This window comes from Chiloscyllium plagiosum, chromosome 16 (assembly GCF_004010195.1).
Source record: "Chiloscyllium plagiosum isolate BGI_BamShark_2017 chromosome 16, ASM401019v2, whole genome shotgun sequence".
Classification (NCBI taxonomy): Eukaryota; Metazoa; Chordata; class Chondrichthyes; order Orectolobiformes; family Hemiscylliidae; genus Chiloscyllium; species Chiloscyllium plagiosum.
Window position 1 is genome coordinate 34,582,596 of NC_057725.1, and position 17,239 is coordinate 34,599,834.

At 41.1% G+C, this 17,239-nt stretch overlaps 1 protein-coding gene across 2 annotated transcripts in view; it reads right to left on the reverse strand.

Annotated features, from left to right (window-relative positions):
- The window catches only part of LOC122557782 (ethanolamine kinase 1-like), a 498,821-nt gene that overhangs the window by 25,522 nt on the left and 456,060 nt on the right, over positions 1 to 17,239 (reverse strand). Inside the window, exon 8 of one of the 2 annotated variants that reach the window (XM_043705801.1) lies at positions 16,115 to 16,331. The exons of the other annotated variant lie outside the window; for it this stretch is intronic. Coding sequence (XP_043561736.1) covers positions 16,268 to 16,331 — 64 coding nt within the window. The 3' untranslated portion in view covers positions 16,115 to 16,267. Of the gene's footprint in view, positions 1 to 16,114; positions 16,332 to 17,239 lie in introns of those variants that run through there. 2 annotated transcript variants of the gene reach the window in all.

Below are 17,239 nucleotides of genomic sequence, written 5' to 3' on the forward strand. Positions count from 1 at the left end.
ATCAGTCAATGTTTCCTTGGACTTAACATTGAAAATCTGTACCTTCACACTGGATATATTTGATCTCATTACTATTTGTATACACTTGCCATGTGCAAATTAGCTGATTTATTTGTCTTCAAGTTTAAATGTTACTTCAATATTCATTCATAAGTACCATACAATTATCTTTTTTTTCCTTCTTTAGAACCTGCTTCTGTTGTTTTACAGGTGTGAAAATCTTCAGAACTTTAGCTAGATGTTCTGTATTCACAGTCAATATATTACAGACACAGAGCATGAACTCCACTAACTCAACTGTAACGTATGAAATAAAAACTATCACCATTGCTTTCAAATGAGCTGTATGCTCCTGAATTGTATATTTATTAAGATCTGAACTTCTCTGATGAGATCATTCATTTCAAACTCCACAGTTAAGAAAGCAATGGCCTGTTCTACATCATCGCTTCCATCTCCTCCACAGTGGTCCTTCTACACAGCATTTTCTGTCCTAGTGGCTTCATCCACTCATGTGGTTGTATCTGATGTGGTATTTGAATAATTAAAGTGATAGTGATTATGGAACATTTTCACTGGAGAAGCCAGGCTGCGTATCAGATTGTTTGTTCTGTAGATCACCAGCACTTGTGAGAGATACAAAGTCACTCACTTTAGAAGGGTACACTGTCATTTTTGACTAACCAGAATTCAATGAGCAATGATTGAAGATCTCATAGAATATTTGAAGAATGCAATCACTCAACAAGCAAGCAAACCATCCCATTGCTAAAGTGAACATTGGCAGTCTGCTCCAACTTCTTTATTTCATTCTATCTCCTGGCTGTCCAGGAGTTGTGCAGATCACTCTTCATTTCTGCTTAAAATCCTGATGCTTGTTCGACTCACGTGTCACCACATTGCTGCTGACTGTGAGTGACCTTTCCTTTGCCGACACAAAGGTAGTGATTAATTCACTGCTGAATGTCACTACAAACAGTCCCTTTGCAATCATGCTTCCAGGTGCAGGCTGTGCAGTCAACATTTTTCACTCAAATACCGACTCTTGCTCCCAAATCTCAGCGAAAATAACAGGAAAGAATATGTGGCTTAGTTTGTAAGATGTTGATGAGTTTTCTACTGGATGCAGATAGCATGGAAGTGAATCATGTGTGGGATTTTAACCCGCACCATCAGAAAACAGGAGGCAATTTTAAACCCCAAAACAGATGGGCTTAATTAGGGTGGGATGTTAAAATTGAAAGCTTCTCAAAACTGAACCAAGCCTGATTTGAATCTGCCTCCTTCTGATTTCAATAAAGGTGAGCAAACTGCCCTTGGGGTATGTTTGCTCATTCAACAATGTTTCATCAAGCTGGGAGCCTCAGATTTTCTCTCTCTTCTTGCTTTAATGCTGGGCTCACTGGGTTTTGGGACTTCTGGGAAACCTTGAAGCCAAATGGTGGTGAGAACAGCTGGATAAGTTATTTTTCAAGTCTGCTTTGGAGCAAGGGGCAGTAGGAGTTATTTAAAAAATAGCTTGCTTCCCTCCATGTGAATGGAACTATTGCAACCCCATGCCATCCGTTGCAGCAGCAACCAACAACTGGATGCCCTCATTATGATAGATAAACCTCTCCTCAGCTCTGCCAATGACCTTTCTCTCTGCTCCAGTGATTAGCCTGGACCCTCCAAACCCCCCCTTCTCACTTGCACTGTGGCCGATGCTGGAGCATTCCAATTACCTTTGTTGCACCTAAGCTAAGAAGAAGAAGCTGGAGTAGAATCCCATTCTGATTTCTGTCCACTGGCCTCCTAGTAAAAATGTTTCTGTGTATTTACATTAGTTTAGGACACAAACAGCCTGTCAGATGAACTCATACGTGAATATACGAGTTGTGAACAGAAATTGACCATTTGGGACCTCAAGCCTGCCCTGCTGTTTAATAAGATCATGACCAATCTGAATGTAATCTTCAATTTCATATTCCAAGCTATCCTTAATGACCTTTCAACTACTTGCTTACCAAGAATCTATTCATCACTGTCTTAAAATACATGTCATGATATGGAGATGCTGGTGCGGCACTGGTGCTCCATACCTGAGGAAGAAGCGCCCCGATAGCTTGTAATTTCAAATAAACTTTTGGACTATAACCTGGTATCATTGATTTTTGATCTTAAAAAAATATCAAAGACACCGCTTCCATTACCTTTTGAGAGGGACAATTCCAAAGACTTATGGCTCCATGAGAAAAAGAATTTGTCCTCATCTCTGTCAAAAATGGGAAATGTCTTTTTTTTAAAAGAACCAATACAATTGAGTATTGTTATATTGGTATATTGGCACGGACATTTACTATAAACCGACTGACTCCCACAGCTACCTAGACTACACCTTCTCCCACCCTGCCCCCTGTAAAAACGCCATCCCATATTCCCAATTCCTTCGTCTCCACCGCATCTGCTCCCAGGAGGACCAGTTCCAAAACCGTACAACCCAGATGGCCTCCTTCTTCAAGGACCGCAATTTCCCGCCAGACGTAGTCGACGATGCCCTCCACCGCATCTCTTCCACGAAATGCGATAGGTGGAGGGAGGTCAAGGTGAGGGTGATAGGCTGGAGTGGGGTGGGGGTGGAGAGGTCAGGAAGAAGATTGCAGGTTAGGAAGGCGGTGCTGAGTTCGAGGGATTTGACTGAGACAAGGTGGGGGGGCGGGGAAATGAGGAAACTGGAGAAATCTGAGTTCATCCCTTGTGGTTGGAGGGTTCCCAGGCAGAAGATGAGGCGCTCTTCCTCCAACCATCGTGTTGCCATGGTCTGGCGATGGAGGAGTCCAAGGACCTGCATGTCCTTGGTGGAGTGGGAGGGGGAGTTAAAGTGTTGGGCTACGGGGTGGTTGGGTTGGTTGGTCCGGGTGTCCCAGAGGTGTTCTCTGAAATGTTCCGCAAGTTGGCGGCCTGTCTCCCCAATATAGAGGAGGCCACATCGGGTGCAGCGGATGCTATAGATGATGTGTGTGGAGGTACAGGTGAATTTGTGGCGGATATGGAAGTGTCCCTTGGGGCCTTGGAGGGAAGTAAGGGGGAAGGTGTCCTTGACCTCCCCCCACCTATCGCAATTCCAATGCCCCTCCCCCAATTCCTCCTCCCTACCTTTTATCTTAGCCTGCTGGACACACTTTCCTCATTCCTGAAGAAGGGCTTATGCCCGAAACATTGATTCTCCTATTCCTTGGATGCTGCCTGACCTGCTGCACTTTTCCAGCAACACATTTTCAGCTCTGATCTCCAGCATCTGCAGTCCTCACTTTCTCCATATTGGTATATTGAGTAGGTAAAAACAATGACTGCAGATGCTGGAAACCAGATTCTGGATTAGTGGTGCTGGAAGAGCACAGCAGTTCAGGAATAAAAAAAGCCTGATGAAGGGCTTTTGCCCGAAATGTCGATTTCGCTGCTCCTTGGTATATTGAGAAGGAGCAGCGAAATCAACGTTTCAGGCAAAAGCCCTTCATCAGGAATAAAAAAGCCTGATGAAGGGCTTTTGCCCGAAATGTCGATTTCGCTGCTCCTTGGTATATTGAGTATATTGAGTATTCCAGGATAGTTGTCAAAGGATACAGTGGCAACACAAATGGACAAGGTGGTCAAGAAGTTGTGTGGTATGCTTGCTGTTATTGGTTGGGACATTGAGTATAAAAATTGGCAAGTCATGTTGGATAAGGAGATGTGCAAAGAATCTTTTTTATATAAAGGGTGCCTGGAGCACGTTGCCAGGGGAGGTGGTAGAAGCAATGGTGGATGATAGCAATGTTTAAGACACATTTAGAGAAACACATGAACAGGCAGATAATACAGGGATATGGACCATGTGCAGGCAGACGGAATTAGTTTAAAATGGAATCATGCTGGGCACAGGCATACAAGGCCAAAGAGCCTGTTCCTGTGCGGTACTGTTCTAGGTGGTCTTATTCATGTCCTATGTCACTGAAGCATTTCTCCCTGATTTTATATTCAATTCACTTTGAAATAAATAATAACATTTTGTTAGCTTCCTCATTAGTTGCTGAAACTGCACACTAACCTTTTTTGATCCATATACTGGGATACACCTCAAACCTCTGAAATCTCTGCCAATTTAGATAATGCACTACTTTTTAATTCTGCCTGCCAAAAGGACAATTCTGTATTTTTCCACAATATACACCATGTGCCAGATCTTTGTCCACTCATTTAATCTATTTTCATCTTTTTTAGCCTCCTTATTTTTCTACTATCTTTGCATCATCAGCAAGTTTAACAATAATACCTTTGGTCCATTCACCCAAATCATGTATTTTGTAAAGGTTGCACTGATCCTTAGAGCACAGTACTTGTTAAATCCTGCCAACTAAAAAAAAATCAATTTAAGCCAACTCTCTATTTCTTATTAGCTAGCCAGTCTTCTACACCAATATAATTTCTGCCATAGCCTTTGACATGGTATCTTATGAAATGTCTCTTGGAAATCTAAGTACAACACGCTTCCCCTTCTTCCACAGCATATATTACATTTTCAAAGAGCTCCAGTAAATCTGTTAAACTTGATTTTCCCTTCAAAAAACCATGATTTCTAAGTGTCCTAAAGATGTTATAACATGTTAAGGACATCTTCTATCATTTTTGACGACAAATAGGAAACTACAAGCCATTTAGCTTAATTCTTTCTGTCACTGCACATTGAAGAAAGAGTTAAATTTGCCATCTTCTGATGTAATGAAACTTTACTGAAATATAGGGAAAATGGGAAATTTTACCGCATTGAGTGTTTCACACAGAATGGCTGGGTGCACACATGTAAGAACACTGCTTCTGCATAGGTCATCAGTAGTTTTGAAGATGTCAGATAGACTGCACGTTTAAGAGATATTGTGAAGTAGAAAGGATAAATTGAGGTGGAAACAAGTATTTTGTCAAGGTCCTCGCTGTGAGCAGATCAAAATTTTTACTCTTGCTATAATCATTGTATTACCTGTTCAGCATCTGGACACCAGAAACAAGTATCCATTTTTCCAGAGCTCAGTTATAAAAGATTGACATTTGAATGAACTGATGATAATTATCATCACTTTGATATGCAAAGTTCGACAATGGCTGTTGCTGCATACCAGAACTGGTGGCTGCTTTGAAAAAAAATCATTTGCTGTTTCTGGGTGATCTTTGTTCTAAAGAAGTTGATCCTCCGGGCACAATTTACTTTTATTTCAAACATAATTTTTTTAGCAGCAAATTTTCCTTAAGTTCAAGGGAATTGTAAATCATTTTTACACAGCAAGACACTTCAAACATTTTGTTAAAGCTTTCAGCTCACTCAGCATCAGAGGCAATCCTACAATTCATGATTGTAACACTGGCATCCATCCATTCATTATTCTTTAAAGATTTCTGCCATCATATTATTAACGTGCCTGTTAGCTTACAAGAAGGTTTCTACTTAATTAAAATATTCTTGTCTTTAACCACGTTGGGGCACCTTTAATGCAGAAAATAAAATAACTGGTATTAATTCAATAAAGAACATAAAACTATTCTTTTTTTTGAGAACAGTTACAACATCTTAATCATTGAGACAGTGATTAGAACTCAGTGCGCAGCAGAATTTCAACTTTTATCTTACTTACTATTCTTGTCACTGTTTTTGTCACTGGAGATACTCAGCAACTAATTGGATGAATAGCTAATTCATCTGTTTGGTAACATTGATTTGCGATCTTTGGTAATATTGACTTGAAATGTTGGCGAGGACATTGCAGAATATTCATCTTTTTTGGAAATTGCCTTGGGAGTCTTTGTATCACCTTTATGGAAGGTGATAGGGCTTCAGCCTTGATTGTCAATTCAAGTGAAACTTGAAACAACAATATTGTAGCTGAGGTGAATGCTTTCACTGATTTAAGGTTAATATCAGATATTGCAGTATGTTTCATTGCTAGACTTGTTTGTTTAAAAAGCAAAACTGTGATACTTGAGACTATCCTAAAACACTAGTCATCTTGCACATTTTGAGGGTTGAAATGTAAAAATCTCACCCTGGTCTCATGTTAAGTTGAAGAATAAATATACAATTAAGCTAAAATAGTTGATCATTTGTAAATTATCTCTGTTGAAACATGAGAGCAATGCATAGGGTGAATAGCCAAGTTCATTTTCCTTAGATGGGAGAATCTAAAACCAGAGGACATAGATTTAAGGTGAGAGGGGAAGTATTTAAAAGGACCTGAGGGAAAACTTTTTCACACAGGAGGTATGTTGAGTGAACTGCCAGTGAAGTGGTGGAAGCAGTTGCAATTACATTCAAAAGGCATCTGGATGGGTAACTGAATAGAAAGGGACATGGGACAAATCCTGGCAAATGGGCAGGTTAGATTGAGATGTCTGGTTGGCGCAGATGAGTTGGACCAAAGGGTCAATTTCCTTGCTGTAGGACTCTATGACTCTAATGTGCGTTGCGTCATGTGCCTCTCTACAGTGGCTTTCGTGTCTCCTAAGACTAGTTTCTTTGAATGGATCTCTACCATCTCATTCACCTTGTTATATCAGTGCACAATGTACAAAAGTAATGAACCAACCTATTTATCCTCTGCTCTCACATTCTAATAGAACTGTCATCACACAATAATATTTTACATGTTTTTGTTCCATCATTCATAACAGCTGCAGTGTTGAAAGTAAGGGCAGCAATAAAGGAGAGACCATCAGCTGCATATGGAGAGATTAAGGTGAATATATGCAAAGTGTCAAAAGATTTTCACTTACACATCAAGCGCTTTGACATTTGATAAAAGGAGATACCTGAACCTTTACAAAGCTTTCTCCATTGATTTCAACATTTGAAATTGTCTTAGCAAGCACCAGGGACATGAATTGCAATGTATCAGCACTGGGGTACTGTACACTAGTCAGAGTCAGTTTCAGGAAATGTACATCTCTGTGAAAGTCAGTATCAATGCAGCTGTCACCCAGTGAGAAGCAGTGTCAGAGGCATTATACCCCTGTGCTGGGGAATAGCAGCTGAGTAAAAATCAGTGCTTACAGAATTGTGGAGGAGAAAGTGAGGATTGCAGATGCTGGATATCAGAGTCGAGAGCATGATGCTTGAAAAACACCGCAGGTCATGCAGCACCCGAGGAGCAGGAGAATCGACGTTTTGGACATAAGCCCTTCATCAGGAATGAGCTGATGAAGGGCTTATGCTGGAAATGTCGATTCTCCTGCTCCTTGGATGCTGCTGAGAGAACTGTGCCCAACAATGTCAGCAACAAAGCAACTATACCCCAGTGAGAGCGAACACCAGCTATTCTGTATCCCTGAGAGTGTCAGTGCCAAAGAAACTCACTCTCAGTGGTAAAGTCAGTGCATAAGAAAGTGTAGCTCAGAGTGAGTCAGCAGTAGTGGCATGTGAAATTTTACAATCTAGAGAAATGATTCCTGAAAATCTTTGAAATATTACAGCTATTATAGTCTAATGATCTCACCTACTTACTTTAAAACAAAGGAATAGAAATCATCCGTACGGGGGTTTGACGCATTATATTGCTATTACACTCTTCATTACTGTTTGCTTGTTCCTAATTCAAAGTTAGTTCCCTTGGGATATGTAGCATGTGGTGACCTCTTTTTCCACTGCAATACTGAGACAAAGTAACTATACAACATCTCTGCCATTCAAATAAATCTGAGGATTGGAAACATTTTAGAAGTCAGCAAAGGAGGACAAGGGATTGATTCAAGAAAGAAAAATGGTGTATGAGAGTAAGTGTGTGGGGAACATAAAACTGACTGCAAAAGTTTCAATAGGTACGTAAACAGAAAAAGATTGGTGAAAAATAATGTAGGCCCTTTCCAGTTAGAAACACGGGAATTTAAAATGAGGAACAAAGAAATGACTGATTAACTAAATTCATACTTCACTGTGTCTTCACAAAGGAAGACATGTATAACTCACTAGAAATGAGGAGGATTGCAGGGTTTAGTAAGAGAGAGGAGCCGAAGCAAATTTTTTGGAACCAGGGGTCATAGTTTAAGGGTAAGAGGTAAACCTTTTAGGACTGCAATGAGACGTGATTGAGGCCAAAACATTATATGTTTTTAAGAAGGTGGTAGATATAGCTCTTGTGGCTAAAGGTTCAGGGACTTGTCCTCAATGATCACCCATGATCATACTGAATGGCAGAGCAGGCCAAGGGGATCAAATGGCCTACCCTTGCTTCTATCTTTTATGTTTCTATGGATCAGATAATTGTTGCACCATTTAAATTTTTCTTGAAAAGGACAGTCGTTACCTTTGAAGAGTTCCTTAGGTAAACTGGTAAGCTTCAACATTTTGAATCGTGTACTTTGTCCACTTTTAAAAAGATTATCTGTAACAGGTGAAAGAGGTTATCATATAAATTGGAATATGGAAGTATAGGTGGGCCTTACTGCTGATTATTCAGGCTGTAAAAGGTTTTAACATTGTTTTTGAGGATTGGTTGACAGTATGGCAGTGTTTCCTAATTAAGGGTGGCCAGATAAGAAGGCTGATGTTTTGGGCAATAGTATGGTATTGGAATATCTCCCTGATGGGTATGATTCACGAGGTTAGTCCAGAGTGGAACCATCGTGTGAGATGATTATTATAGTCGGCTCTAAAATAAAACAGAGAACCGCAGACACTGGAAATCTGAAACAGAGGCAGAAATTGCTGAAGAAACTCACAGGTCTGGCAGCACATTTGTGGAGAGAAAGCAGAGATGCTACCAGATCTGTTGAGTTTCTCTGGCAATTTCTGATTATTTCCAGCTTGTTAAATGGCAAGTGACCTGTCCTTTGATTCTGTTTGCAGCAGGTTTGTTCCTTGAGTCTGGTGCGCAGACTGTGCCCTGTTTTGCACAGTAAATGAGTCTTACATGGTAAGTTGTTCATGCCCTGGTCACTGTGGAATGGTTTCTTGTCTTTGTGGATCTGAAGCATGGATTGGAGGTTTTCAGATGATTTGTGTTAGATTTCCATATTTTTGAGTGTACATTGTATCTCCAAAGATTTTTTATTTTGCTGCAATCGTGGTTCTCCGGTGCTTTGCTGTTGTTTTGAAAGCCTAGTCTTTGCAGCTTCAATATAGGATTCCTGCAGGCATAATGGGAGTTTTCCTACATATTGCAGCTGAAATAGACTCCTGAATTCACCAATTGTAATGATGCCTCCTGAAATAGTACTGTATTATCCAGAATTGATCTATTCAATTAATTAATTGGTCAGTTAATTGCCCAATGTATATGACTGGGTTTCTGATTTCCTCAGCTTTCATATTATTCAAGCTTTTCTCTTTGCCCTATTCATTCCATTTCTTTCTCTTGTTATATCTTTTCATTCCAATGTGCCGTGGTTGCAAAGTCTGATCTGAGCTGCAAATTTGTTTTTTTAAATTCTCACTCTTTCAGCCAGCACTACTGTGCTATTTAGTTTCCCTTTATTACCAGGAATTTTAGTTTGACTCACACCATTTTGACTGTCTGTTCACACAGAAGCTGAACTCAGACACAGAGCTGGTTTCACAGACCACCATCTTGAGATAACTGAACCACTGCCTTGAAGCTGTTCATTTCTTGTGTGCCAACATATCCAACATAGCCAGGCTTGAGCTGACAAGTAGCAAATAACATTTGTGGAAGAAGTGCCAAGCAATGACCTCTCTCCACCAAAAGAGGAACATATAAATATATATGGAAAAATATAAAGTGTATCTATTTGTTAGACTATTTTCAAAAATTTCCACAAGGATAAGACAAGACCTGTCTCGAATTTGATTAAAAAAAACACTAAACAGCTACCCTCCTTAATGCTGCTCTCACTTCAGATTTTTTTCAGCTACTCCCTGGTTCTCATTCTCTGTTACCTCAGGGGTTTTCCAGTTGAGAGACGCTCCCACAGATTTGCTATTTACTAACCAGTTAGTTGCTCAACTGCCAAATACTGAGGTTCACGTGCCCTTACCATCAGGCTCCGTGATTCTTTCTCAAAAACTGACCTCAATCCGCAAATTATTTTTTGACACTTCTGAATTCATTCTAATTGGCCGTGTTGCCTTGCCCCGAGTTTATTTGTTGGCTTGCACACAATTTTTGTTCAGGCCTGTTTTCTTTGCTTTCACTGAGGCAGCAAAGTGGAACAGCATTGAAGCGAGAATTAACATCAAGAGAATTGTGTCCCAGACAGAGTCACGGCTGGGGAACTGTATCCCAGTGAGAGTCAGCACTAGTGAAACTGCAGCTCCATAGGGGTTAGATTCATGGGAGATGGTCTTACAATGAGATATTGAAACAGTGAAACTGTACCAAGCATGTATCAGAGTGAGGGAACCGACATTGAAAGTCAATGCCATAGCAACGACATAACAAGGGGAGTTATCACCAGGAGAACCAAACCACAACAATCATCAGTAAGAAGGAACAGCTATCGTGGCAAGACTCAGTACCAGAGTAAATATACCACAATCAGAGTCAGAAAATGCAGAACTGTGCCTCAATGATCCTTGCTAACAGGATAACTGCACTCCAGAAAATCTTGCCACTAGGGGAACCATATCACAGTGACATTCTGCACCATGGAGTGAGAAGACAGTAGAACTTGGTACCAACTAAATACTACCATTTGTGAGGATCTGTGCCAGGAAATGTATGGCATAATGAAACAGCACAACAGAAATCAAAGGATTGTTATAATGCAGAAGGAAGCCATTCAGTCTATCTTGTTTGCACTGGCTGTCTGAGCATTTTAACTTAGTGGAAATCTTCTGCCTGTTCCCTGTAACCCCACACATTGTTTCTGTTTAAATAACATCCAATGCTCTCACATGCCTCAACTGAACCTGCCTCCACCATATTTCTAGCAATACATTTGTGACCCTAACAACTCCCTGAGTGAAAAAGGTTGTTCCTTTGCAATCTTTTTCATTTGCTCCTTTTGGAAAACACTTTAAAACAGTGTTCTTTGTTTTTCAATCCTTTATGAGTGGGAACAGCTTCTCTCTACCTGTTCTTCCAGACCTTTCATGCCTTTGAAAATTTATATCAAATCTCGTCCTAACCTTCTTTGCTCAAATGAAAACAATTAACTTCTGTACTCTTGCCTCACAACTGATGTGTCTTACCCCTGGAGTTATTCTTATTAACCTCTTCTGCTTTCTCTTCAATGCATTCACATCCTTTCCACTGTGTGGCACCCAGACTGTACATGATACTCCAGCTGAGTCTAACCAATGTCCATCATAACCTCCTGAACTTGCATGCAATGACCCTAGTAATGAAACCTTGAGCACTGTATGTTTTATTAAAAGATCTTGATGCCTGTCCTGGTGCCTTTAATGACTTATGCACCTGGGATTCTCTGTTTTTGCAGACACTTAATAATTACTGTTTATTTTACACTATCTCTCCATGTTCTTTTTACCAAAGTGCATGACTTCACACTTTTCTGCACTGTACTTCAGCTGCCACCTATCTACCCATTCCACCAACTTGTCATGGCTCGTTTGAGATTCTACACTATCCTCCTCACAATGCTCAGGTCTCCTAAAATTTGTACCCTGTGCATTGACATTTGAATCTCTGTAGAAGCTAGCATCATTAGAATCATTGGGGATCTCGGAAATGTCCAGCTTTTTCCCCAACTGAGATTGCCCACCACAGTGGTTGGGAGGGCCCTCAGCAATATGTTATCCATATACATCACAATTCTGCTCATACACTTTCCCTCCTCTCCTACAATAATAGACTCCCATTTGTCCTCACTTTCCACTCCACCAGCCTTATATGTAAGGATCATAACTGCTGTTTCTGCCACCTCCAGTGGAATACCACCACCAGACACACTTTTCTTCCCCCTCCTTTGTCAGCATTATGAAGGCGCTATTCTCACTGGGACTCCCTGGTCCTTCCTTCCACCACTCTCAAAACATTCCTACACCACCATGGAATCTTCCCATGCAATCACAGAAGGTGCAATAATTGGCTGTTTACCTTCTCACTTTCCAAGATCCCAGACACACCTTCCAAGTGAAGCAGCAATTTACTTGCACCTCGTTAAAACAGACTTGTATTCGCTGCTCACAATGGAGTTGCCTCTACATTGGGGCAAAGAAACATAGACTGGGTGGCCGCTTTGCTAAACACCTATGCTCTATCCACAAAAATGATCTTGAGCATCTGTTGACTGCCACTTCAACACATCATCATGCTCTTTTATGCCAACATTACTGTTTCAGGCCTGCTGCAGTGTTCAAATGAGGTTCAGCCCAAGCTGGAAGAACATCTCATCTTCCACCTGGTTGCCTTACAGCCTTCAGAACTCAACATTGAGTTTAATAATTTCAAAATATGAACACCCTCTTTATGTTCATTATCCTTTTCACACACCCCTATGGCCTGCCTTGTATAGGTTGCTCCCGGTGCAGCCAACTCATTTCCAGCCATTTATCCTTCTCATTGGCGCACTATAGCATTTATATCACTCTTGGCTTATCATCAGCAATCTCGTCTGTTGATCCTTTCTCTCTCTCTGTCTCTCTCTCTCTGAGACACATCTCCTTGTACTATATTCACTGTCATCAGCATAAATTCCACCCTCTCCCAGCTACTTTCAGTTCTGATGAATAGTTACTGAATTCGAAATGTTAACTCTGTGCCCTACCTGAGAACTTTCTGTTTTTGTTTCAGATTTCCAGCATCTCCAGTTCTTTGTTCCTATATTGGTCTACCTTTAAGATGTGCTGTGCTGCTGACTTTTCTCCCACGTACTGAACCATTCATTTTGTTCACCAGCAGTTGAAAGTAATTGATTTCAATTTATCCTTCCTGCATTTAAATTTCCATTGGGGCAATTCCCAGAATTCCCCTATTGTCCTTGAGCCAGAAGAAGAGACTTGCAGTACCTTGCTGATGTTTAAGGTTAATATTTGCTTAATATTTGCTTTTGGACTGGGAGATTCTGACCAATTAACATTATGGCATAATATTGGTATAAGAATTGATCCTGAATTCTGGTTTTCCATGAGAAAAACTCAATACAGCAGCAGAAGTGAAAATGCACAGGCAGGAAATACAAATCTGAAGAGCTTTAGTGATCAATCCTTCACTCCCAGTGATGCACAGTGGGGTTGCTAAATCTTGTCCTATAATTGAGATTAAAAAGAATTGTACAACAGCAGAGGTAAATCACGAATTATAGAACCTTATGACATAGAAATAAGGTTTTTTCCCTTCCACCATCTGATTCTTTTCCCATTAGCAATCTAGTCTAATCCTACTTTGCTGCTTATTCCTCATATCCTTCTACAATCTCATTTCCAAGCACTTATCTAATTTCTTTTAAGAAGATTTACGAACTGTGCTTCACTAATAGTGTGCCACAGAGAATTACACATTTTGGCCACCATCTGTGATGAAATGTCTTCAAGATTCTCTATAACTCTTTTTGTAATTATCTTAAATGTGTGCTCTTCTGCAACTGGTTTGCCAAGCATTGCGTATAATCTATCACTATATGGCCTATCATAGGGCTTTACAATCTTGAAGCTGGATAGGAATCTGATATGGGCGCATCTGCGTGAAGCTCAGGCCATTTTAACCCTTAGGTTCGGTTGTAACTTAATTGGACTGTCCCCTGCTAAAAGTTGGTATGTAAGAGTTGAATCTTGGGCAGGAGGCTGTCAGGAAAACAAAACAGGAATAGGCCATTTGGCTCCTTGGGTTTGCTCTGCCATTCAACTAGATCATGGTTGATCTCCCATCTCAACTCCATTTTCCCACATTATCCCCTTATCCCTAAATACCCTTCATATCAAAAAATCAGTCAATCCCTGATCATACCCGATGACTGAACCTCCACAGTAAAGAATTCCAAAGACTCAACAGCCTCAGTGTGAAAAGCATCATCCTTAGCTCACCCCTCAGTAGATATTTCTTCTTCTGAGACTGTTTCACTGATTCAAGGTTCCTCACCCAGTTGCAATACTTGCAATCCACTGACTGAATTGCATACCCCTGTCCACGTTTCTCTGTCAAGTGAGTACAAAGAATAATTCTGTTATTTCTTCATTCTCACTACTGTCTCTTATTCCTGGTCTATCAAAGCTATAAAATAAAACACAACTCCCTTGCTCCCCTATCAGGCACTTACAAACATACTCCCTCTAGATGCAGCTAGGTCTGAGAACAAAGATAACGTACTAGCTCCTCTTTTCTACCAATATGCCTTCATCAGAAACACAGCAAACTATTTAATGCCAAATGGTAATGATGCAATATTTTCATATGACACAATGCTGCTTGTAGAATGTCTGAGCCAGACTGGCTGCACAATTCAGTGGCCTTTATTTTGATGCTGGGAGAGCCAATGTGAGTACAAAAGGGTATCCATAACAAGCATTCATGGTTTTGGTGTGGGCTTCACTGAATGCTATTTTGGTGAGGCCATTAGGTATACACATTGGAAGTACATGGTGTAAGGAGATTTTGTCTTCAGCCAGTACGTAACTGTGAAGCTGTCCTCGATCAAGAACATCAATGTGATGTGGATTGGCACCCACCTAAAATATTTCAGTTAGTTGTCAACTATTGTATAAGTGTAAGTGGTGGGAATGCTCTTAATGGCAGGAGAGGCGCACACATTGCATCTTCCAGCCAGAGGACACACATATGCAAGACAATGGGGTCCTCAATGTACAGGGCATCATTGACTTTGCACATATGGCTTTCTGAGCACCACAACTAAATGGTGACACCTCTATTCCAAACAAAAATAGTTCTGTTCTGTATGTAGACAGATTGTGCACTCATCATATTATACAGCTGGGTCTTAGCATCCTTGCAGTGGTCATGTTGTCTTTATTATGTGCCTCTGCTCTATAGTTGAGACATGTGATATGTTGAAGTGAATGACAGCTATTAGGAGACAGTGAGGTCTCCGGCTTGAAATGTCGATTTTCCTGCTCCTCAGATGCTGCCTGACCTGCTGTGCTTTTCCAGCATCACACTCTCAATCAGGTACTGACTACCTGGCTCCTGAGTTTGATGCACAACTGATGTGCACATCAGTTATAATGTTATAAGACAGCACAGATGTAATGCCATCCAACCATTAACAGACCCAGGCAATGGGCTGCAGAGATGGTTGTTATGCCTGACAATATATCCCCCTGGAATGCATTGGCATACTTGAGACCTTCTGTGGCTACTGGGCATCATGAGCGCTGGAGTACTTTATCACTGCCCAGAAACAAATTTTAATTTTAAATGTGCTTTGAACATTGATTATATAATTTGGTTTGATTGAACTATGTTAATTTATACTTCAAAATAATGTATTTGCCATGCTGCCACACAAAATATTATTAAGCAGACTATCAAGGTGTTTTTAGAATTCAAATGAGAATTGGATTTTATTGTCCCATGTGCTCAATTAAAGGAATGCATGAGTGCAGTGAAAAATGTACAAGTTGCCAATCTCTGGCACCATCTTGGTGCTTTCTGTTTTTGCAATGCGTCTATTGGCTGGACTACTCTGGTGGAACCCTGTACTAGAGGTTGGAGTGTGTGGCTTGATTCACCACAGTCTTCTAGATCCTGCACAATCTCACTACTATAAAGGAATATCCTTGCCACCATGGATGTACAGTGCAATTGAGAAGGTGAGAGCAAGTGAAGACTACAGATGCTGGAGATCAGAGTCGAAGAGTGTGGTGCTGGAAAAGCACAGCTGGTCAGGCAGCATCCGAGGAGCAGGAGAGTCGTAATTTCAAGCATAAGCTCTTCATCAGGAATGGTCATTGAGGAGGTGAGAAGAGAAAGAGAAGGAAGATGAGGAAGAGATGAAGCACCAATATATTCCTGTATTGTTCTATGTTCCAGCTAATCTGTCTGAGTTCAATCACTGAACTGCAATAATACTGAAAACAAAATCAATTTCCAATTAAATAAATGTCACACATCTTATTTTCCATCACATAGTGACTAGCACAGCATCTTCTTCGATAGAATGCTAAAATAAAAGCCACCAAACATTTCAAACCAACTTTATTAAACAAACTATTTGAAAGTCAACTCATCATCCTTGTCCATTCCTTACTGGTTGTCCTGCTTGTGTCCTTGTCTGTCCTGGACCTTGGTACAGTGTTATCCAACATGGTTACAACACGACTGATGGAAGGTTGCTGACTTTCAGTGGACGACTACAGATGGGCCTTTCCAGATGACCTCAAGCAGTTCTGGCCTTAGAATGTCTGACTTTGGACTGTAGCACCTTTATAGTCTTGCAAACTTGCAACAGCAAGGGATCTGATGGGAGGACAAATAGTGTAACCCCGTGAGAAAACAGCAGGTTCCTGTTCCATGAAAGCATTGTCATTTTCCGACCATTGCAATCCTAGAAATATGCTGGAGGACAAAAATGACTATGCCTCTATAAAACATCACAAGCTTCTTTGAGGACTGGTGTCCCAAGACATGACTGCAGCAGCAAACTGACATGACATCATGCCAGCCTGGGTCTCCAGTGCAGTGCTCAGATGTTGTATGCTTTCTACTTGAGCTACAACTGAAACTGAAATATCAACCACTGTTGGGTCGGCAAGTGTTCTCAAGGTGTTAGCCACCATTTGCACGGCAGAATGAATGATCCCCAAGCTTGAAAGAAAGGCCTATGGCAAATTGGTGTCAGACTCCTCATGTTCCTTGATAACAACATTCTGAGAGGCCTGCCTATACAACAATCATTTCCACAGGCACACACATCAGTCTTACCCTGCACATTGCTCTATCAGTAGTCTCATCCAAGTCTTTCACAGAAGAAATTGTACATGACCTCACCCTCCAGCATAAGCCCTTCTTCAGGAATGAGGAAGGTGTGCCAAGCAGGCTAAGATAAAAGGTAGGGAGGAGGGACTTGGGGGAGGAGCGTTGGGAATGCGATAGGTGGAAGGAGGTTAAGGTGAGGGTGATAGGCCAGAGAGGGGGTGGGGGCGTAGAGATTGGGAAGAAGATTGCAGGCCAAGAAGGCGATGCTGAGTCTGAGGGTTGGGACTGAGAAAAGGTGAGGGGAGGGGAAATGAGGAAGCTGGAGATATCTACATTCATCCCTTGTGGTTGGAAGGTTCCTAGGCGGAAGATGAGTCGCTCTTCCTCCAGGCATCGTGTTGCCATGGTCTGGCGATGGAGGAGGCCAAGGACCTGCATGACCTTGGCGG